Raw genomic sequence first — 22,598 nt, 5'->3', positions numbered from 1 at the left:
GGCCCGACAATGTTTTGAGGACGATAGAAACAAAATACAAAAAGTTGTGTTTCCCTCAGACATGGCGATTCTGAGCAGGTGATGAACGGAGGGTGGAGGGTTTGGAAGGAATGAGGACAGGAATGGGGATGGCTGTCATTTCAGCTCATGTCAGACACACCTGGAGGCTTGTAAATGTGAGACAGTTACTGACACGCCCATCCGCAGATGTTCACACGTCCTGATCCGTTTTATAGCAATGACTTGGACCAAAGAAAAGTTCAACTGACACACTCATGTTTTTATCCCTCCGGATGACATTACATTGATTTATGTTTATTGGACTTGGCCTAACCGCTACTGCCTTGGAGTAAATAAACACAACGGTTGTTTATGGGGGCCGGGAGGCGCCATCCATGTTGGAAATACACCTGTGCTGATTTTGCATTCATAATCCTCAACACATGCATTAAGGTACACACACACAGACACACACACACACACACACACACACACACACACACACACACGAAGAACCTTAACAAATACTGTAATTCAAGTTTATGAAAAACAGTTACGTGAAGTCCTTGAAAAAAGCTAGATAGATGGATAGAAATACATATATATATAGCTAGCTAGATAGACGATAGATAGATAGATAGATGGATAGATAGCTAGATAGATGGATAGATAGATAGCAGTTGTGCACGTCTCATTTAATGCAGGTGCAGGACTAAAAAAGCAGACTGTCATACCTCAATAAATTGCACAGAAAGGGAGCTGCTGTGTTTGAGCAGTGAAATCTTTGTAACTCTTTCCCTCATAACAAATTCCAGATTAAATGAATAAAGCATTATTTTTCAATTTCATGTTTAAATACTGGACACAGGACATCTCCTACTTCTCTGAAAAATCCACTCAGTCTCATAGTGTTTGACCTGGAGGCATCACATTTCCACATTAGCTACACTTTTCTATATTAAACATTGGACCAGGATCGGCCTCTTAGAATCTGATTTTCACTAAGCTGAAGGAAAATGTACACTTTCTACAATGAATGTAAAAATAGATTTCCATCGTCAAACTCTGCTCAAACATTCAGCTGTGGGGAACAAGAAGAAAAACACATTTTAACTGGAGGGAGACTGAAGATAGAAAATAGTAAATGGTTCAACCAGGACTCCAGCTTCCTCCCACAGTCCAAAGACATCAAGAGGGGACGAGGCTGATTGATACTCTAAATTGACTGTAGGTGTGACTGTGAGTGTGAATGGTTGTCTGTCTCTATGTGTTGGCCCTGTGATGGACTGGTGACCCGTCCAGGGTGAACCCTGCCTCTCACCTGAAGGCTGCTGGGATAGGATCCAGCCCCCCTGTGACCCTCAACAGGATAAGAGGAAGAAAATGGATGAATGGATGGATGGTTCAACCAGGATAGGATAAGGTCATAACTGAGAGGTCTCTATGACTGTGTGATCCTTCAACAGGCTGCTTGAGTGGACCAAATAAGAGCCTGGGTGCAACATACAAAGAACTAAAAAGTATGAACTATCTATAAAAAGTATTCAATTCAATGAACACTTCATTTCCTTTTCTAATTTTGACTGACAAGCTGGGTGAGAAGCAATCCCTTGCAAACATAAAAGTGGCAGCAAGAAGACAGAATCAACAGTCTCCCGCCCTCATGCGACCCCCTGCTGCTGGAGTGCCAACAATCACGCAGCCAAAGGGAGGGAACGTTGGTCCTAGATAATCATAACGGCAGGCTTTCGTATTAAATATATATGTCATTAAAAAAAGAGGCTGGAGTGTAGCAACCTGATCATAAAAACTGTGGTTTACATTTACAAAAGTTTACATTTTCACGTGGACTCTTAATAAACCAATGAGCCACCGGTGTGGATACAAGTGGAGGAACACACACCATGAAAACATGACTCACGCCATCTGAGGATTCAGCCCTCTGGCAGCTGCGCCATCATACGGTCCACATATATATGGAATATCAGCACTGTCCAAAGAGCAGTTAGATTCCAAATCAAACTATTTCAGTGTTCTTTTTTTTTTTGATTCATATTTTTGAGTGCGTAGCTACTGGCTTTATGGGTGGGCCGATGATGGGACGTGTGGCCGAAACGATGTATTATAGTTATAATTATATGCTGCAATAGTTTGAAATCCATATCTTTTTTTCCAGTTGCATCATCTGCACCTCACTAGCAAGCTCATACCTTCTGTTAAACTGACAGTGGAGCATCTTTCCCACGGACAAATGTGAAATATAAGTTACAAATGATGAGAGAGTGGGGAACATCTGGCTTTTAAAAAAATATTTATGCCAAAAAAAATAAACACTTAAATAAGATAAAATATCAACAATATCAACATTTCAGTGAGATAAAAACGGGTATTGATGAAAAAAATGACAACAGAACGTAATCGTCCTAGATTTTCGCGGTGAAGTCTTCAGCCTGAGTCATCCCTCTCGTCAGACAGAGGAATTTGTGGTCACTGCGTGTGGACGGACATTGAGGAGGCGGAGCTTTCGCCTCTGACTCTGGCTGCTAGCCTCTGCCTCAGTTCTCTGATATCTTTCAGGAGTTGTCTCTCACTGCTGTCCAACTGGGCCCGGCCTCGGTCCAGAGAGACTGACAGAAGACAGAGAGAGGACGGTGACACAGGACCATGACTGACAGACTGATATCATGCAGGAAACACAGCAGCAGTCTTTGTTCTCCTTCATAGTTCAGAATACAGCTGAAGCCTGCTGGAGGCAGTGAAACAGGACAGACTTACAGTTGGTGGAGGTGCTCTCCGTAGGCGAACTGCTGTTCAGACACACCATGGTGGTTCTGTCCCGTCTTGGCGTGGTGGCAGAGTTGGGTTTGACTGCTAGACCCGAAGCAGTGATTCCAACAGGAGCAGCGGTGCAATGGTTCTGGCGATCTGACACAAAGAAAACACAGTCACAGCAGATCCACGTGACAATTAGATGATGTGTGTGTGTGTGTGTGTGGTAATACTTGTGTCTGCTGGGGGCCGGGCCTGTTGCAGCTCCTGTAACTGGGCTCTAGTGCTCATCACCTCATCCCACTGCAGTGCACAAGTTCGTTTAGAGTGTTCATACACCTTGAGTAGCAGTGACATCATTTTAGAGTTACGCCAACTCTTCCTGTCAACTGATCTGTTGGCTAACACATTTCAGTTGTTCTCACCTTCCTTCCAGCCACATCTCTCAGGGTGTCCTCCAGTCTCTGCTCCTCTGCCAGGGTTCTCGTCTGAAGCTTGGCCAACTCCTCTCTCTTCCTCTCGTGCTCACCATCGATCTGCAGCAGGCGCTCTGCCACCACTCTCTGCCAGTCCAACTCCAGGTCCAGCTGGCATGCCTGGGCCAGGGATTCCTCAAGGGCCTGTGAAGACAAAGTTAGCAGACATGAGAGGGGATGATCACAGCTGCTTGTGCCAAGATCTGAGTTTGGATGACTGTGTGGCTTTCAGTTTCCTATCAAGGTCATGTTGCTAACATATGGCTAGACAGACCGCACTGGTGGGTATCTCTACTTTGCATGCCACTAACCTGCATGTTTGTGCTTGTGTGACTCTCCATCTCTCTTTCTGCCTCTCTCATCCTCAGCCCCAACTCTTCCTCCAGTGTGTGTCCCATGCAACTTTGCTTCTCTAACAGGTGCTGAGGGAACAAGGTGGAACACAGTAGGACAATGTGATAATGTGATTGGTAAGAGTTACTAATAAAGAGGTTACTGCATCAACGCGACACGCCCTCTTCTGGACTGACCCCAATGACTCATACAAGAATATACTGAAAATTTCTGTCCATTTCATTTCAACTGCAAAATGTTTTCTCCACTGATACGTTCCACTTTTGGAGAGCAAAGCCATAAAAGAAGAGTGAGGGAGGGCGGATGAGGACAATGACAGAAGACACAAGGTCGTTGTCACCTGCTCAAGTCGTCTCCTCTGAGCCTCCAGCTCCATCTGTCGCACCTCCAGGTCCTGGACAGCTGCGTCCGTTTCTTGCTCGCGGAGCTCCATCTGCATTTAGTTGACTGTCAGATAAGTCTGTACTCACCACTGAACTCAGTCTGCTGAACGCTCACATTACCTTCAGGTGAGATTTGAACGATATACAGATACACAGAAGGGATGCTGAATATGACTGGACCGGCAGATAATATGAGTGGAACCCAATGTCTTTAGATATTTGAACAAACAGCCTTACTAACAGGCTGCCTGTTCAAAATGACCTGACGTCATCACCTTTCTACCAATTTCCTGGTCTAGTCGCTGTATCTGGGAGGCTTGGAGGTCCTGCTGGTGTTTGAGGAAACGTCTTCTAGATGCGTCCAGCAGCTGTAGCTCCTTCACCCTGAGCTCTCTCTTCATAGCTGCCAACCTGCAGTAGCAGAGACACATGTCGGTACCTCATCCAATCTTTTCTCTCCCCTTAACACTGGGAGTGTTTACTTTTTCCTCTGTTGTGTTAGTTTCTCCTCTTCCAGTGCTAAGGTGTTTCTGCGCTGCTCCTCTGTCTTTTGAAGAAGCTCCTGTGAACAATAAAACAAGAAGTGAAGACGGGAAAAATATAGCAGTTCACATCTGGGTGATCTCTGAGGAGGGAGTTCTACCTGTTGTGCATAATAGGCCTCCTCTTCAGCTCGGCGTTGCACAAATTTTGCACGCAGTGCTGACACCTCCTGCCTGATGAGATGGTGCATGCATGAATTTTAACTGTATGAATATGAATATCTGCTTACTTCACAAAGACTATAAATGCATGAGGCGTCATCTCACCTCTCGCGTAGGTACTCCAACTCTTGCAGTCGGATTTTCTCTCTCTCGCGGCTCTGATATTCTACTATGAATTCTGGATAGTGGTTGAAGACGGGGTACTGGCCTCTGGTGAGTGGTGTAAAGTCAGAGAGCATCGTCCTAGGATGGATGTCGGCTGGTGTTCTGTTCATCAGCCGGTACGCCTCTTTTATCATTGCTCCCACATCCAGGTTGTTACGATGGTGGAAAAAATACTGATGTGCAGTGAAACAGGTTTGAAGTTATATGGTTAGGAGAACCGTTTTATCTTTGGAGGAGTAAAAGAACGTACTTACCTCAAAGTCCTGCTTTTGGGAGCAGAGCAGGAGAGGCTCGCGGCAGCAGATGACGTAGGACACGCAAGCCATCAACAGGAACGATGGATGGTTGGAGAAGATGTTGTCAAAGAGATGGAGCCACTCATCACGAGTCAGAACCTCAGAGAATAAAGTTTCCAACAAGGGCCACACATAGACCTGGGACAGACCCACATGCTGTTAAACATGTGTGAAACAACCTGAGCTGCTGACGCTGCTGTTGCTGTTTACCTGTGAGGTGATGCCACAGTCCACCAGGTGCTGCAGCAGCTCCTGGTCGTGATGAGCTATAATGTTCTCCGTCATGCTCAGGATGTTGAGGGGAGGGTTGGGGAAATACTCAAACCAATGCTGACACCAGTTCACTGTAAAAGAAAACACCTCCAGTTGGGATGTTGCTGAAACTGACATTCCCACCAGACATTAACATTCCCCATGAAGATCAACACGTACCTATGATAGTGGCCACCACCTCAAAGCAGAGCAGTGGATTGTTCTGAAAGAGCTTGACAAAAGGAAAGGCAAACAGAGGAAGGTACTCTGTCTCTCCAAAGATGGCTGCCCAGTGAGCTAAAGCAGACAAAACCCTGTGTGTCGAGTAAGCAGCTTTATTAGAGATTTGTTGAGCAAACTTGTGTGCTGAGGTAAACAAAGGTGAAGCAAAAAGACGTGTACCTCTGCAGGCCCCTCTGCAGCTTGGCACTTTTAATGGGGTACCTGTCCTGCAGGGTGAGGAAGGCTGAATGCAGACCTTTATCAGTCAGACTGCTGTATGCCGCGTGGTTCTCTGGCAGGCACAGCAGGGACCGCCACACAAACATCCTACGACACACACAAACAAATATCATGGCCATCTTCAGAGTGGCTATTGGAAATCAGCTGATCCATACAAACGTGAGCCCTTTCATTTGGAGGGAAATGCTCACCTGTATTTCGAAGGATATTCTCCAAACGCTTTGAGCAGAGCAACCAGTCGCTTCTTATTCAGACCAGCAGGAAGTTCATTCTGTTGAAGGAAACACACACATCTTTATCATGCAAAAGTTACATTTAAATGTGCCATTCATGTCAATCCTACCTCTTTATCCTCAGCTGTAAGAGGGACAACAATCTTCACCTTTGGCTGCCCACCTGAGTATTTTCCTGGTCTCTGAACAACCTCTGACTTGACCTTGACCTTTAGGTTTGACAAACCCTGACTCGCGGCACCGCCTGAGACAACAGCCACCTGGGAGGGAGGAGGCTGGGAAGGAGAGCTGGTCAGGATCTCTCTCATCTACAAACTTCCTACCTTGTGCATCACTTAGTAACTGTTACCTTGTTTAATTCCTGTGTGAGACTCTGAGCACTGTACACACTGATGCTGCCATTATCCAGGATAGCCACAACATGTCGGCCACTGGGGCCTATTGCCACGGCAATGATGGCGTTGTCGTGGGATCCAATGTGGAAGAGCAGCTTACAAGTGTGAATGTTGATGAAACGCATCACACCATCTTGGCTCAGTACACCCAACGTCTATAAAGAGACAATTACATTCTGTAAACGTATGACAAACGACGATGAAGAGATGTATTCACACAACACTGACGGAAAACATCAAGTGTGTGTCTTGTGTGTGTACCTGGCTTGCTCCTCCATCAAAGCTGTCAGGCAGGAACTCCAGTTGTCTGACAGTTCTAACCTGCATAGGCATCTGGATCACCCTGACCAGCTGTTTGCTATCCAGACACCACAGGTGCAGGAGGTTGGAGCGTCCACCTGCTGCAAGGTTTTTACCATCTCTGCAAACATGAGCCATTGGAATCAGTTCTTTTGGTAAAAGCCTTACAAAGCACAGCCAATAGGAAATAGACTGAGGAGCTGCTGCACAGTTGCCATGGGTTGTGAAGGAGGAAGAATCCCACCGTGTAACAGCGAAAGCCTTGTAGGAGATTCTGGGTCCACAGTCAGGCACAGGCAGCTGGTATTTGCAGTACAGTGTGTCACAGTCCCAAGCAAAGATGGAGTCATCGCTGAAACAGCTGAGGATGGTGTTGCTTAGGGGGAGGAAAAACACCTGCAGCACAGAGAGATTTGTGCCGCACAGAGCACAAACATGACATCAGTGCAGTCCTTAGAAAATAATTCTAGAATTTCTAAATTCCCTTTTAAGATAAGGGAAGATTAGACTCACACTCACAAGCTCATGGCAACTCTACAGGAAATAGTCTTGTCCACCCCAGAGGCAAACAAGCTGAAAGATATCCCTCACTCCTCTGAGTGCATTGGGGAGCTGAGACCCACAGAGGCCAGTGGACCACTAGTTAGCTTAGCCCAATTAATGGTGGTGAATGGGAAGGGTTAGCAAACTTATACATTCACTTTTCTCCTTAACAGTCATACTAAATTTTGAACCAGATTCACAGGAACTACTTTCTGGTCCATAATTTTGGTCATGAAAGTAGTTCCAGCTATGAAATGATATATAAGGATGAGTGTGCTACGAAGAGACCCCATGTCAAATTGTTTGGAGCTCAGGAGGCAGCATGTCCACGTATTTACCCTCTGTATGCCAACAGACTGTCTGATGTTGAGCTTCCTCTTCCTCTGGAAGGTGTCGAGGTCCCAGAGCTGAGCTGTGTCTGAGGATGTGGTGACAGCGTAGCGGCCAGAGCTGTGAATGGAGATTGAGGAGACTGCCCCCTCGTGGCCCCGCATCCAACTGACCAGCTGTTTTGTGTCTGTGTAAATAAACAAAAGGCAACATGAAAATTAATACTGAGGTGAGTAATGGATGACAGGAAATCTTATTCAGAATCATCTTAAGTAATAAATTTAATAAAAAAAAAAATGCTTTGAGTGGATATGTCCATCCTACCTACATCGAAGCACTTGATGGTGTAGTCAACCAGAGCCACGAGGAACTCTGTGGACCTGCGGAGGCTGAAGGCCAGAGCAGTGCAGGCCTGTCCTGTCTTTTGAACTAGGCGAAATCTGATCCGCCCGAGAAAAAGACAGGCAAGACATGATGTAAACAAACATCTAATTAGAGGAGCGTAAAATATCGTCACTAGGCTCATGGGAATGCAAAGAAATGTCAATAGTGAGACATGTGCTTGTATATTTTGTTATTCAAACATCTATGATTTGTGGCCATGGTAACAATATAAGAACACCATTCATAAAACTCACAAAACCAAATGAATGTTATATCACACTCCTAAATGACACTCCAAGAGATGTAACTATTATCTATGTGTCCTGAGCAGTAGCAAATATGTAATCACCTGTTTCGACTGATGTCAAAGACATAGATATTGCCATGGTGATCACCAGCCAGGAACGAATCTCCAGTGGTGTCAAACGCCACATGGAGGAAACGCACAGTCTTGGCCTGATGAGCAGTGTGGACCACGGTCACTAACACACTGTATAAGACAACAAATACACATTAAAGAGAAACACACACACACACACACACACACACACACACACACACACACACACACAGGCTGTATCCATAGTGACATCAACACCAAAGTGGATCTCTGCTGCTCTCTAGTGGTAACATTAAGCCCTGAGAGAAGATGGCAAGCAGTGGCATGCTGATTATTTATCAACATAGGTTTCATGTTTAAAGGGGGAAAAATACTGTTAAAATACTGTCTTAAATACATTTTAACATGCATTTTAACCCACAAAATCAGTTTCATTCACCAAGTCTCTTGAAATTTTCTGGTGTGACCATTACTCTCAAACGAGGGTGCCAAAACCTCTTCATTTGCTGGGTCAAAATTCATCCTAAATAGTCCCTTTCTCATAGGTCAAAACCCCATTTGATGGATTGACGATGATGGTGGGAAGCCAGCAGAGTTCTTATTCATGAAATAAACATTTCCCATATCATATTAAATTGTATTAGTTACAGGTTAAAAGCAAACTGCTCGACAAGCTGTTGTCAAAACAGGTATGACACGCAGGAACTTGCAACTGACTACAAGTGGCCGCGTACTGATTTAGCAACATTACTTAAGAATAAAAGCATTATTAAATAATACATAGTCAGTTGGTGTGTGGGCAAAAGTAAAGCTAATAACATTATCACACATACATACAAATCACAAGGTGGGTCGCACAATGACTTACAGTAACCAGAAGTGTAATTTTATCACTGAGACAAGTTACAACTGCGTCTCACACAAGAACGCCATCAAACACAGCACAGCTTCATTAACTTACCCTTTCCCTGGTGCTGGTTTCCGATGCCAAAGTTTCCCCTCTTCTTTGTTTCCGACATCCGTCACCTCCATTTCAATAACGGCAGGTGCTTACCCAGCCTCAGTGTATGTTGCTGTCCTGATTAGAGCAACAATGCTAATAATGCTAATGCTAGGCAGCTAATCTATGTTGGCGGAGCGAACAGCGCGAAATTTGAAAAGGCCACATAAAGCCTATTTTTATTTCAATCTTACTGAACAACTGGAAAATTAAAAATTGTGTCTATAAAACTTCTTCATCATTTATTTTTGATCATAACATTTCAAGTGTCCCCTAAAGGTTCGCTACTACGCCATTAATTTTCTTAAACTTTTTTTTTCGAAGAATTTTCAGAACTGCTATTTGGTCGCTTAGAAACTACGTAATACGTAAACATAGACACGCACTATGGGAGTTGTAGTTCAGAAACAATGTCATCACACGCCTCCCAATGTTGCTGAACGAGCAAGTGATTTGATTTAACACCGTTTTACATCTTTTCCCCATCCGTTCACATCTGATATTTCTCCTTCAAATTATTCTGGTTCTCTCTCTCAGTCCAATGCAATTCAAAAGGACTTTTATTGACACGGGAGGCATATATTAAAGGCTAACTGCAAGTTATAAAGGAAGTGTGAAATAAAACCCCCAACTTGTACAAATAGCTAAAGATAGTGCTGCAACAATGAAATTAGCAAATATTATATATATACATATATATATTATATATATATATATATATGTGTGTGTGTGTGTGTGTGTGTGTGTGTGTGTGTGTATATATATATATATATATATATATATATATATATATATATATATATATATATATATATATATATATACATACTTAAAAACTACTTACAGTTAGTTTGAAATATTTAAAAGTGGTGTCATATTGCAAAAATGCAATCTTCATAAAGGGTGGCTAGAACACATTTGGAATAAGGACTATAACTTGGAAAAACACAAGGACTGGAATTTCCCCTCTCTTATGTACTGCATGTATCATTACTTCCTTTCCATGCATGCTCGACATTTGAATATTTATTCACGTCAGTTGGTTTAATTGGAATTAAGGATGATAGTTAAAGTCGACCTGATGTTGTTACCTCCGGTCCACCTTAAAAGAGGCATAAACGCATGTAGGTGACGGTATTCAGTCGTTTTCTAGTTAATTGACGGATTGAGATGACAATCAAACCTCTCGGCATAGCTTTGCCACTCTGTGCCATCGTGTGGTGGTCAGAGATAAAATCGCGCACTATGGCCTTCAGCATATTTGCACTGTTAATAATTGTGTTAATAATCTGTTAATAATTTAGCTTTTAACGACTCAGTACCGCCCTCTACAAGTGTTAAGCTACATTTAAGGTGGATCGCAAAATTGTGATAAATGAGGTTTTCAGCATGGTTGCTCGAGGGTATTTTTTATATTGTCACATCGGCTGTTGTCCCAACGTTTTGCTGGTTCAGACGCGGTTACTTTTATTTTGAAAAGCTGAACCGGATGTGAGCTGTCATCTCTGTATGTATGCATTGCTACTAGCTACTAGTGATTAGCCACGTCATGTAAACTTAGCAGTGAAGCATATCAAATACATTAGGGCTACTGAGGGTCGTTATTTTGTGGGGATATCTGTCTACTACAAAGTGTGCAGAGGTCGTGTTTCAGGGTAAATACTCGGCAGTTATTCTATGGAAAGATGTCTGATATCGGGGACTGGTTCAAAAGCATCCCCCCCATCACCCGGACCTGGTTCGCTGCCTCGATTGCTGTTCCCTTTATAGGGAAACTAGGACTGGTAGACCCCAGGAACCTCATGCTGTGGCCCGAGTTTTTCTTCAGCAGGTTTCATGTAAGTTCTGAGCTCTGATGTGTGTTGGAGCAGCCGAATTAACGCTACTGTTGTGGTTACTTACACAACAGTCGGTCAGTTAGCAGGTGGCTAGCTGGGCTCACTCAGCAGGCCTGAGCTGCAGCAGCCACTGAGTGGAGTTCACACTTCCGGATTCCGTCAAAATTTGAAGATCACGTAATGTAACATAAACACGGCGAAAAATGTTGCATCGAGAAAGTTTGGTTACATAGAGCAGTCTGTTTTCAATCAAAAATGAATATTGTTTTTGTTTCATCTTTTTTGGTCCAATCTTTAAGCTATACTGGCATTGAAAACTACACAAACTTTGAGCGAACTCTTTGAGAAGCATAAATGAGTCAATATGTAGTTGTTTTTTTTAAACCTGATTATCTAACCTCTTGAAAACTTCTATATTGTAACAAACCTCCCCTTGCAGTGCTGGAAGAAGCAGTTAATCTAGTTAAGTAAACTCAGAAATATCCACATAAAATGGCTCTCGGTTAGAACCAAACATCTCTATCTTAAATTGTTATTAGGTTAATGTAGAGTACTAGTATTTTTTCCACACACTGTTTTGCCAGTGCCTGGGAGCATTTAATCCTGAACCACTGACCACTAGAGGTCATGTTAAAGTGGCGTGTGCTCCAGTTTTACTTTTCTGATGATGTCGGATCTTTTATCTTTTTCCTCAAATAATTAACTGGTGGGTTCAGAAAAGTGTAGTAGGTTAAAAAGTACATTTTCTTTTAAATTAAGTGGAGTAAAAGTACCACGCCCCCTAAATCCAAGTCCAGGTCCCCAAAGTACAGGTACCTCGATATTGTACAGTACTTGAATAAATACATAGTTACTCTCCATCATCCATCCATCCATCCATCCACCATCCCATGTAGCATACAAAACTATAATCCATCCATCAATCCATTTTTTTTTTCGGGGTGGCTAGAGCCTATCCTAGCTGACATTGGACGAGAGGTGGGGTTCACCTTGGACGGGTCGCCAGTCCATTGCAGGGCCAAAACTATGATCGCAGTTCATAATAACTCATCTTCATTAAAGTTAGAACTGGGAAATTGTATGATGTGATATCAAGATGTTCAACGAGATATTGTCTAGATTGTTGTCAGATCTGAATGTACTTCAAGTGCCTCCTTCTCCTGGTTTTAAAGGCTGCGTCACTGTGGAGGAGGAGGAGAATTTTCTCAATTACCTTAACTGTCCTATTCACCTTTACCCAGTTAGCCACCGTATCCTCATTGCTGATGATTATTATCAAGCATTACATTATGTTGATATTTGGTCAAAGAAGCAAAGGCTCTCCCTACATTCCTGCCGCAATATTGATATTGAGATATTTGTTGTATAATATCATGATATTTGATTCTGTCCGCATCCCCCAGCTCTGGTTATTAAGTTTTACCAACATTTTTGCCTCACCCTTTCATCACCTGTGTTGATCCCACGTATGTTGCCATCAAGCAGAATTTCTAAGACGCTCTTTTTTGACATGATAGATACTTCAGAGGAATTTTGCCCGGTGCTGCTTTCCCAGAGCTGAGGATCAACAAGATGTCACACCCAATCTATCCGTGTGTGTGTGTGTGTGTGTGTGTGTGAGGATAGTCACAGTGATTTGAATAATGTTTAACCCTAAATTATAGTGATCTTTCCAGTTATCTTTAATGAAAATTGACATTATTTATGTGATATTAAACTGCTCTTTTTTGTTTTTCCCAGCTCTGGAGACCAGTGACAGCCACCCTGTACTTCCCAGTATATCCTAACACCGGTTTTCTGTTCCTGGTCAACCTGTATTTCCTTTACCACTACTCCACTCGGCTAGAAACAGGTTAGACTCCATTTGTCCAGCATGCAATCACATACTTTAATTCATTTTTTTCAAATCATGCAACCTCTGTTTTATTTTGTAGGAGCGTTTGATGGCAGACCTGCAGATTATGTCTTCATGCTCCTCTTCAACTGGATCTGCATCGTTGTATCCTAAACTGTGACATCGCCGCTGCCGCTTTTTTTCTGCAGCTCTTTCATCTGTCTCCTCTATAGGACTCTTTCTCTCTCTCTCTCCCTCGCCCTCTTTCCCTCCCTCGCTCGCTCACTCGCTGCAGCAGTGTGCCATGTCGTGGTGGCTCTGTGCCACAGGCCCAGTGTCAGTCTCCCCCACAGAGCAGGGGCCTAATCTAGGTCACGTATCACCCAGCACACATCCTAACACCAGGTCGCTCTGCTGGTAGCTCAGCCCAGCTTGTTTTGGTTTTCAGACATGTTTCTTATTTACTTATGCAGTATTTGATCAGTGTTCAGTTCATGTGAAAAGTGCTCATCAGCTGAGCTTAGCAGCCTCGGGGGAAGAGGTAGAAGTGAGAGTCGGCTGGTTGGAGCAGGCAAGCCTCCAGACACCAGCAGCGCTAATGTTGCAGCTCCAGCTGTGAGTGTGTCCAGACACAATGTGGTTGTCCTTGACTCAGAAGCTGCAGATAACTGGACTGCTGATGAACATGCAGGTACTGCAGGAGAAGCCTCCTCCTTTTTTTTCCTCTTTTTTTTTTTAACCACATCATCACATTGGGATGCTGCGGTTTAAAAAGAAGCTGCTGGTTGATGTTCACTTTCGATTGAGGCAGGCGAGCTGAGTCCTTCTAGTCTTTGTTCTAAGCTAAATTTTCCCCTCAAGAAAAGATAAACAATAACTGAAGCCAGTGTCACCTTATTTAGTGCGTCTCTTTCATGAAAATCTCATGCCACCCACCCCACAACCTTCATTAATCATTAGCAAAGGAAGGGTTATATCTCATGAAAAGAGAGTGAGGGGTCAGCACAGTAGCATCAGCAAAATCATCCTGTTTTTTTCCCGACAAAAATCACATTCATTCAGTTGAGTTTCAGTCTTTATTTTCCTTGGGGTCACCCAAATCGTTCATGTGTTTATTTTTTTTTCTAATTTTGCCAGGTAAGGTTTTCCTAAGGGAAGAAACACACTTAAGACTTCATACAATATTAACAAAGACCTGGCTTGACTTACTCTGCTGGCGAGTTTGAACATAGGTCAGGTTTTCTGAGTGAATTCACCTCTGTCAGGTTAGACTGAGCCACATGTGTGAAACATGCTATTTCAGTGGTTCAAAACACAGACGTGACGGTGAGTTGAGTCTGTCTGGTGTCTGACTGGACTTGTGTGTTGTTGCTCTCAGCTGCTGATGATCCCGTTGATCATGTCCGTGCTGTACATCTGGGCCCAGTTCAACAAAGACATGATTGTTTCCTTCTGGTTTGGAACAAGATTCAAGGTATGAATGCTCACTAGTACATCACAAACATTGTTTTTTTTTAAATTAAATCTGGTAAACATTATTGATGTATTGTGGTACAGACAGTCATTATTCCTTAAAAAATTCTAGTATCACATACAGTATTGATAGCATTCTTCATCCTCTGTTCCAGGCACATTATCTCCCATGGGTCATCTTGGCCTTCAACTTCATCATCGGAGGCTCGTGAGTAACTCCTCCCCCTCATCTCATCCGTCTCCTGTTTTTGTTTCGCATGCATGATGTCAGACACTCCAACGAAGCTGCTTCTGTTCCGTGTCTGTGCAGTTTTGTGAATGAACTCATCGGGAACCTGGTGGGGCACCTCTACTTCTTCCTCATGTTCAAATATCCCATGGATCTGGGAGGCCGCTCCTTCCTGTCCACACCAGAGTTCCTGTAAGTTTCAGGGGAAAAGGAGGCTTCTCTTTTCAACTTGGGGCGCTCATCTGCTGCATGTATGAGATTCGGTGATGTTAACGGCGCACGGCTTCAAAGATCATTAACTAAAAATTCAATAATGTATCTTCAGACTGTTTTTAATGAACAAAATTTGACAAAAATTGGCTTTGACAAAGTGTGTGGGACAAAAAAAAATAGTCTGTATTTATGCAGTTTTAGTAAAACTGGAGGGTGGTTTCATTTTAAGTCAGTTTAAACATATTAAAGCGTTTGACTGCTGTTATAAAATACTTGTTGCTCTGTGGGACAAAAAGAAAGAAATCTAGAAAAAAAATCCTCCTTATAAAATAGGAATTCATGGTTAAGTAGGAGTGACTTTTGCCAGTGTGTTCCACCAGCTGTTCTCTTGACTCTATTAGCACCTTATTCTCTCTGCAGGTATCGACTCCTCCCTAACAGAAGGGGAGGAGTGTCAGGCTTCGGAGTCCCTCCCAGCAGGAGACCAGCTGCCCAGGATCAGGCAGGGGGAGGAGGAGGAGGAGGAGGTGGCGGCGGAGGACGTCACAACTGGGGCCAAGGCTTCCGGCTGGGGGGTGAATGAGGGACGAGGAGAAGATCCTCCCTAAGCCTGTTTGCCCCCAATTCAAACGGCTGTGTAGTCGATGTCTCAGGTTAAAATGCTTGCTTCTTCACAGTCTTCCCTGCTGGAGGGAATGAAACTTAATCCACATTCATGTTTAACGGATGCAAAATGAAGATGTGAGGCTGCATGTATTTTAACGACACCAGCACCGCAGGACTCTATTCAGCATTACTACTACTGTCCATGTGAAGCAGATAGAAGAAACTATAAATAAACAGACTTTTTTTTTATGTGATGCTCTTGAGCTCCTCTCCCCTTCTTCTTTGTTTCCACAATGTGCCATTGGACTGTCAAGACCAAAGATGTTGCAGCTGCAAAACCAATAATTTCCGTTCTTGTTCCTTTCTATCCTCATCAGATTACTTTGTAATTACCAACATACTGGAAGTGTGCACGGTGTCAAATGGCACCAACCATGTTTCTCAACTAGATCTTAACCACACTTAAAATGGGACTTTTTAATATATAAATACAAAAACACAATATAAGCAAGTCTGTGTGTGTCAATCATGTCTACACACATGTATATATGTAATTGTTATCCTCAACTCGTTTTACTGTAAAAGTTTGTTACATCGTTAGAACACAGCAACTGTTTTTTTTGGGGGGGGGTACACCCATCGACTCACTGTATCCTCGGAATGGGACAACAGAACTCTTCTCCTTTAGCTAGCATAATGAATGGTCTTGAGTGGGGAGTGTCAGCATACCGTCATGAGAAGTTATCAGACACTTTTCTCCCAAATAGACTCTCAACATAACAAGGGTTACGCATAACATTCATGATTAAATAATTTAAAGTTGCAAATTTTATTTATTTTTTTACAACTGAGACAGTTGGAACTACTTTCTCACCGAGAGCAGTGATTTGATTAATCTCCTGAAGTCTTCAGCCATCAGTTCTGTTGACAGTTGTGGGGTAGTAGGAGGATGAGGTGGAATTCTTCCAACAAACCAACACCCTGAACCTTTATTCTATTTCATGACTTTTGACAGAGCTATGCTAACACTCCTCACCCACTACCATTCATTGTGCTAAGCTAACGAACAGCGAGCTGGTGTCAGCTCCCTGATGCCCACACAGAGCAGAAAAGGGGATCTATTTCTTTGCCCGGCTTTGGCGAGGATGGTAAATGAGCTTATTTCCCTAAAAAATGGCTTGTTCCTTTGAAGAGATACTATTTAACCGGCAATATAGGATAACGCGCAGTATTTCATCTCACACCAACATGTTTTCTCTGGTCATGGCATTGAAAATCATACAAACATGTCTGGATGTCAACTTTTAAAGAGTTCACAGTAGAAGACTAGAAGTGAACGATTGTAAGTGATTACAACTCCTGACGCAAGTTTCTTTTTTATACTTCAAGATACAATCCATGCCTCAACAGTTGGTTGTGTATTTATTGAGTTACAGCAGACTTAAAAGTAGAAAATGAAAATGCAAGCGTATTCCATACAAGCCAACCACATGTGCAGTATCCCCCAGATAGTGGGCTGAACATGAAACTAAAGCAGCGTCGTTGAGTGCCAACACAAACAGTGCGAGGGGGGGTTTGCAATTTGCTCTAAAATACTCAGATCCCTTTAAAATCTTAAAATAAAAACTGAAAGTGAAACCCATGCATGTAGTCCATGATACTCGATAGTACTGTTTTTCAGGAAATAAGCACAGGTTTGATTGTTTGAATATGAAATTCTTCAACTATCTCAGCCAGTTTGAAAAGTTTTCTGTACAAAAATCAAATGCTTTAGGGGAAAGAATAAGGACCGAAAGCCACAAACACAGCTGAGCAGAACTGATATTCCAAATGGCTCAAAGAAAAGGAGCTTGAGATATTTTGTCATGCGCTTAACATTTCAAGGTTTTCTTTTTTCAAAGCAGAACTGAAACCATCGTCGATCCAGCTCGGAGGCAGGCAGGTAACGTCCGAGAAAGAGCTGAAAAGGCAGCGTGGTGTGATTGAACAGACTCTGGAAAAAAACAACAACAAAAAAATAACAAACCCCAAAACATTCTGTACTGTTATTGCCTCAGGTGCTGATGCAAAAGCACACCAGCTGATTGAAAAGCACACAAGTTAGCACATTCGTTCGTTCACTCGCTCTAATGCAGTTCGTCCTGGTCTGTCCACGCGGCCCGTGGTCGTGTCCTCAGCAGTCCTTCCTTCTAACTGTCTCTCCAGATCTGGTGAGAGATGTCTCACTTTCCTTTATTTTACTTCTGTGAGTGCGAGTCAAGTTGACGCTGCGTGGGAGTAAAGCAAAGTTTCCTGAACACTGAAGCTGGAGAAGCTGTGACCGAGCATGAGAGAGTCTATCACTACGATGCTGATATATGCAAGTGCCATCAAGTATTACTCAAACATACTGAGTAGGAGAGCGATAAAAAAACAAAAATAGGACTGTTTTCAGCAAATAACAGATTATAATACACTTTGATCTTCAAACAACAAAAACATTCCAGGTTTTGGAGGTGCCAGTCAGTCAATCTTTTAAGAAAATGTAACAAAATGCACCCTCCTACTAAAACTGTACAAATAGGTTTTTTTTCCCACAATACAGAAAAATATTTACAAGGATGCTCCTTAAAAAGAAAGGTGTAGTTGTAAGAACAAGGCGTCCAGTCCAGCTTTGGCACTCCTCTTAAATGTCGGCGTCTGCACCACATGGCAGTGGAGCTGCCACTGTACCCGGCTGGCGCTTTGCGATGACATCACAGGCAGAGAGTTCTGTCACTGGCTCCACATTTGGTCGTCTTGAGTTGCTGCATGACTCAGCAGTCACTGATTTACTGTATCTGGAACACACACACACACACACACACACACACACACACACACACACACACACACACAAGAAAATTGAGAGCTGGACTATGATATCAGGAGTCCTCAGAGCTGCCAATTTATGTGTTAGAAATGTTACATTTTGTCATGAGGGAACCAGATTTCTCTTTCATCTCAGATTATTTTCATGCTGTGGGGTACACTCAGTATTTCTGAAAGCTATTCTGCTCAAAGTTCTGATGCTGTTGATTTGGACCAAAAATAACTTGTACAGATTTTCTTATAGTGCGGTAACTTTATAACAGCCCAGATAATACAATGAAAGAGGCTGAATTTGCTTTAGCTGCTTCCAGACACATGAATACAACACTTGAGTACTTTTCCATGGATGGCTCTAATCCAACCATATTCCAAATAAGATATCCATCGTCATCTTCCGCTTATTCCTTACTAGTAAGGGTTGCGGGGGGGTGGAGCCTATCCCAGCATCTACGGGCGAGAGGCAGGGTTCACCCTGGACAGGTCACCAGTCCATCTCAAGGCCAACACATAGAGACAGACAACCATTCACACTCGCAGTCACACCTACAGTCAATTTAGAGTATCAATCAGCCTCGTCCCCTCTTGATGTCTTTGGACTGTGGGAGGAAGGGAAGTACCAGAGAGAACCCACACAGGAACAGGGAGAACATGCAGACTCACACAGAAAGATCCCGCGCCCGAGCCGGGACTCGAACCAGGAACCTTCTTGCTGTGAGGTGCTAACCACTGCACCACCGTACTGCCCCAAATAAGATATATAGATATTTATTTTTTGATGAAGGTGTTTACGGTCGTTACTTCAAGAATATTTGATATCTCTGTTAACATGATAAGCAGCAAAGTTCCACTCATGACTGATAACGCTGTCAACATTACCTCGCTACATCCGAGCCTCTATTCAGTCACATTGAGACTGTAGTATATTCTCATTGGTTTTTGCTAATAATCCTTAACACTGCGCGAAGAGCAGAGAGTCAAACACTGGAAACTGGACTGTGAGTCGTACAGTTCGACTGCTGCTGCAAAGGCCAGGACCCAGAGTGACTTAAGTGTGTGTTTGCATGTCTACAACACACTTTGATTATTGCTTATTCTGACTATGACCTTAGGTTAAAGTAGTCCAAAAATTCTATTTACATTGGAGTGTCTTACTCTGTGTATTGCCTTAGTTGGATTGATATCAGAATACTGCCGTCCCTTTAAACATAACCGTTGTTCATGTTAGGGGCTTTTCCTTCCGGAACAAGTCAACATTACGTATTTCTTGTAGGCAGGTTGTAAAGCTGTAGTTAATGACATTAGATAATTTTTTTCCTGCTTTGAATGTGGAAGGATAAAATGTGTGTTTCCCATTTTAATGGTTCATGTTGAAAACAACATTGGAGTACATGACATTTGTACTAGCAAAAAAAACAAACAAAAAAACAAACACACTGATTCTGGGAAAGGTGAGTCACTGTTTCCATTTTTTAAATTACACTTGAAGCAACATGCCTGTTTCACACGTCTCCTCATCTATATAACAGAGACGATTCTGGACACTGGAATCCATCTTCATGAAGATGTCTTTACAGGGTCCTCACTGGCCCTCTTTTGGTGAAAGACTGTCAAACATTATTGGCTACAAGAGAGCAAATCTGTCACAAACTCACCACAAAGTTCACGCGCCTCTGTGTGTGTGTGTGTGTATACACAGATGCTAATGATGGAGTGGTTCAAATATCATCCTGCCATCACAGCATGCTATCTTTCGGAAGGACCAATCAGAGCTAATTACATGCTAAAAACTTCCTGGGTGGATGGAGGCTGCAGCTGTGGCATCTTAAAGGAACAGTTCACCATTTTCCCCCCAATTCGTATTGAACCCTTGTTACTGCCATTCCTGCTGACTGTAGCACAGCGCTGTATTGGCTTAATATGGGAGGATACTGTCGCCCATGTTACAGCTGTCACATTTGTCTTTTTAGTGTCAGAGTCCTGAAACCAGGAAATAAGGCTTGTTGAAAGTTGAAGTCAAAGGGTCCGTGGCTAACACAAGATTTAAATATTGTACTGTTTTGGACTCAGAAGATGTCCATAATGCAACACTTGGGAATGTCAAAGTTTATTATGTGGATTAAAATCAGTGGTTGCTAACAAGTGGTAAAACGAGACCACTGAGGTCGCTGCATACGTGGATAAATGTCATCACGCCAAACACAGAGGCAGCAGAAACGCCACATTTTCACAATCCAGTTGTCAGGTGGTTAGGAACCTATCTGTGTGTGCTGGATGGTCACAAACTAGCCATGCAGATTTTAACATCCCATAAAATATCAAATGTGTGACATTTAAGCTTATTACCCAAAAAAAGCCGAATGACAGAGAAGCAGATTATATCTGCTACTCCCCAGTTCTCACATTTCACTGTAATGTGTTTGTACATACCAGTTTAAATTCCCAGTATGATTCACCCAGTGACCCTCCCGGGTTGCTCCAAGGTCAAAACATCGGGGTCTGTTGCCAGCTTCGGTCGCTCTAATCCTCCTTCGCTCTCCTCCCCCACAGCCACCGTCACCTTCACCCACCTGCCAGAGCAGCAAAGATTTAAACCTATCAGACTGCTTCCAGCATCAGAGTCACAGTAGGAGTGTGTTCGTGTTTGGTGTGTTGAAACGTTCTGGTGAAAAATTCCATAAGAGAACCCTCAAATGAGAGCCTGAGGTATGAGATAACCCCCCAACCAGACTTTTTTTTAAAAAAACAAATCCCCTTCATGAACTGGATGGTCCTAACTTTTCTTTTTTTTTTAAATGCATACATATTAAATACATATTTAATTCTAATATCATCTTAATAATACATAAAAACACAGTTAGTTAATCATTTGTTTCAGGAAGCCTATGTGTCATCATTCTATTCCAAACAGGTTTTGACAGTTTTCCACTCCAAACTGTTGTTATGATCGTCCACTTCTTAAAACCAGAGAATAAACAAGTAGAGGATCAGTGTGTATCTCTGCCAAGGCCAACTCAGCCAAACCCAATGTAAAACCATGACTCTTCCCCCCCGCTACATTAAATGGATCTGTATCAACATTTGATGACTTCTTCCTTTCCCTATGATGGACCTCTCCACTGTGTTTAGTGAAATTTGACCTAATTTTTTACATCATCCCGTCAACAGTCAAATGCTGAAAACGTGACCTGCTTGTCAGGGGTAAAAATGCTGCCTGCCCAGTAGCGGGGCATACCAAGAGTGTTTAGCCACTGGGTCTTATCTCTCCACCTCACAGCAACCTTAAAGGAACCACAATATCCATGTATTGTTTTCTGCAACAGTTCAAAAGAACTGCTATTTTTCCTTTTTGGCTCGTTTCACCCACCTCCCTTTGTCAGCAGCGATGGAGCCAGTCTGGTCCAGTCTGGTTCGGCTCAGGTCCGTCACACTGTGAGCTATTCTCTCAGTCAGCCACTGGACCGTGTCTTGGTCGGGCAGCTTGGTCTGCTCTGTAGCAGCAGCTTTGTCCTCTCCGGCCTCCTCCACTACACCAGACATTACAGAGTTAAAAATGCGGACACAAACAAAGACAACGCAACCTCACACACCCTCAAACATACCTGTAACAGCTTTGACTTCTGAGGAAATGCTTTGTTTCTTCTCACAACTCTGTCCGTTCTGCTCTTGACCTGCTTTCTGTTGCTTTATTAGGGTTTGGCTTCGGTATGCTTCCAACCAGTCGAGCGTTTCGCCGTTCTTCAGTACTGAACGGTGGTCCTTAAACCAGCGGACGATGTCAGTGCGACCCAGGTTGGTTTGGGCCTCCAGCTGGCTGTACTCCTCAGGAGATGGCCACTGGGTCCGGCAGAACATCTGTCGGGGCAGGCCACATGATGAAGACAAAACAGTTGTTGCTGTGCACAATATGCACAATTCTGTTACAATCAATTACGTGTGTTTTCAAAGATATTCATTATCAAGATTCAAGATCAATTGATCAATCATGTTGTTGTCATGGTGACTTGCAAAAATGTAGTTTCTTCCAGCCCGCATCTATGCTTCATGATGCCTAAAATCCTCCACGTTTACCTTTGTGTGTGGTAAATGTGTCCATGTAGGATGAGACGATAGCATAATGGCTGTCAGTGGGCAGGTGGTAGATTTAAATGATGATGAGATGACGGACTCAT

The 22,598-nt window shown here is 43.1% G+C and overlaps 3 protein-coding genes across 7 annotated transcripts in view; 1 reads left to right on the top strand and 2 right to left on the bottom strand.

The window, feature by feature from the left end:
- Window positions 1-1,765: 1,765 nt before the first annotated feature.
- Window positions 1,766-9,754, bottom strand: tbc1d31 (TBC1 domain family, member 31). 3 transcript variants are annotated; one of them, XM_086217371.1, is made up of 23 exons: window positions 9,348-9,754; window positions 8,396-8,536; window positions 7,987-8,102; window positions 7,671-7,849; window positions 7,034-7,185; window positions 6,751-6,910; window positions 6,444-6,644; window positions 6,205-6,369; window positions 6,053-6,105; window positions 5,802-5,948; window positions 5,580-5,713; window positions 5,358-5,491; window positions 5,106-5,285; window positions 4,792-5,024; window positions 4,626-4,698; window positions 4,465-4,544; window positions 4,258-4,393; window positions 3,940-4,032; window positions 3,557-3,667; window positions 3,195-3,389; window positions 3,003-3,108; window positions 2,776-2,925; window positions 1,766-2,627 (listed from the first exon to the last, which is right to left on the bottom strand). In XM_086217371.1, exons 1-23 carry the CDS (start codon window positions 9,416-9,418, stop codon window positions 2,488-2,490), a joined length of 3,150 nt encoding a protein of 1,049 aa, XP_086073497.1. In that variant the 5' UTR covers window positions 9,419-9,754; the 3' UTR covers window positions 1,766-2,487. The 3 variants fall into 3 exon arrangements, with proteins under 3 accessions (XP_086073497.1, XP_086073499.1, XP_086073498.1); XM_086217373.1 differs by having other exon boundaries at window positions 6,053-6,132; window positions 9,348-9,421; XM_086217372.1 differs by having other exon boundaries at window positions 1,768-2,627; window positions 3,003-3,072; window positions 6,053-6,132; window positions 9,348-9,753.
- Window positions 9,755-10,880: 1,126 nt separating this feature from the next.
- derl1 (derlin 1) lies at window positions 10,881-15,833 on the top strand. The gene is made up of 8 exons (XM_086218987.1): window positions 10,881-11,224; window positions 12,965-13,076; window positions 13,159-13,223; window positions 13,723-13,749; window positions 14,437-14,532; window positions 14,687-14,739; window positions 14,842-14,952; window positions 15,394-15,833. Exons 1-8 carry the CDS (start codon window positions 11,072-11,074, stop codon window positions 15,554-15,556), a joined length of 780 nt encoding a protein of 259 aa, XP_086075113.1. The 5' UTR covers window positions 10,881-11,071; the 3' UTR covers window positions 15,557-15,833.
- Window positions 15,834-16,982: 1,149 nt separating this feature from the next.
- The window catches only part of zhx2a (zinc fingers and homeoboxes 2a), a 37,159-nt gene continuing 31,543 nt past the window's right edge, over window positions 16,983-22,598 (bottom strand). For all 3 annotated transcript variants that reach the window (XM_086218984.1, XM_086218986.1, XM_086218985.1), the window contains 4 exons: window positions 22,029-22,281; window positions 21,794-21,953; window positions 20,857-20,996; window positions 16,983-18,398 (listed from right to left, as the gene is read on the bottom strand). In XM_086218984.1, coding sequence (XP_086075110.1) covers window positions 20,879-20,996; window positions 21,794-21,953; window positions 22,029-22,281 — 531 coding nt within the window. In that variant the 3' untranslated portion in view covers window positions 16,983-18,398; window positions 20,857-20,878. The remainder of the gene's footprint in view (window positions 18,399-20,856; window positions 20,997-21,793; window positions 21,954-22,028; window positions 22,282-22,598) is intronic.

The sequence above is a fragment of the Aulostomus chinensis genome, chromosome 11, assembly GCF_037954235.1.
Source record: "Aulostomus chinensis isolate RoL2024-O1b breed Wild chromosome 11, RoL_Achi_v1.0, whole genome shotgun sequence".
In the NCBI taxonomy this organism is placed as follows: Eukaryota; Metazoa; Chordata; class Actinopteri; order Syngnathiformes; family Aulostomidae; genus Aulostomus; species Aulostomus chinensis.
Note: the sequence above shows the minus strand (reverse complement) of the source record. Positions and strands in the feature narration are given on the sequence as shown.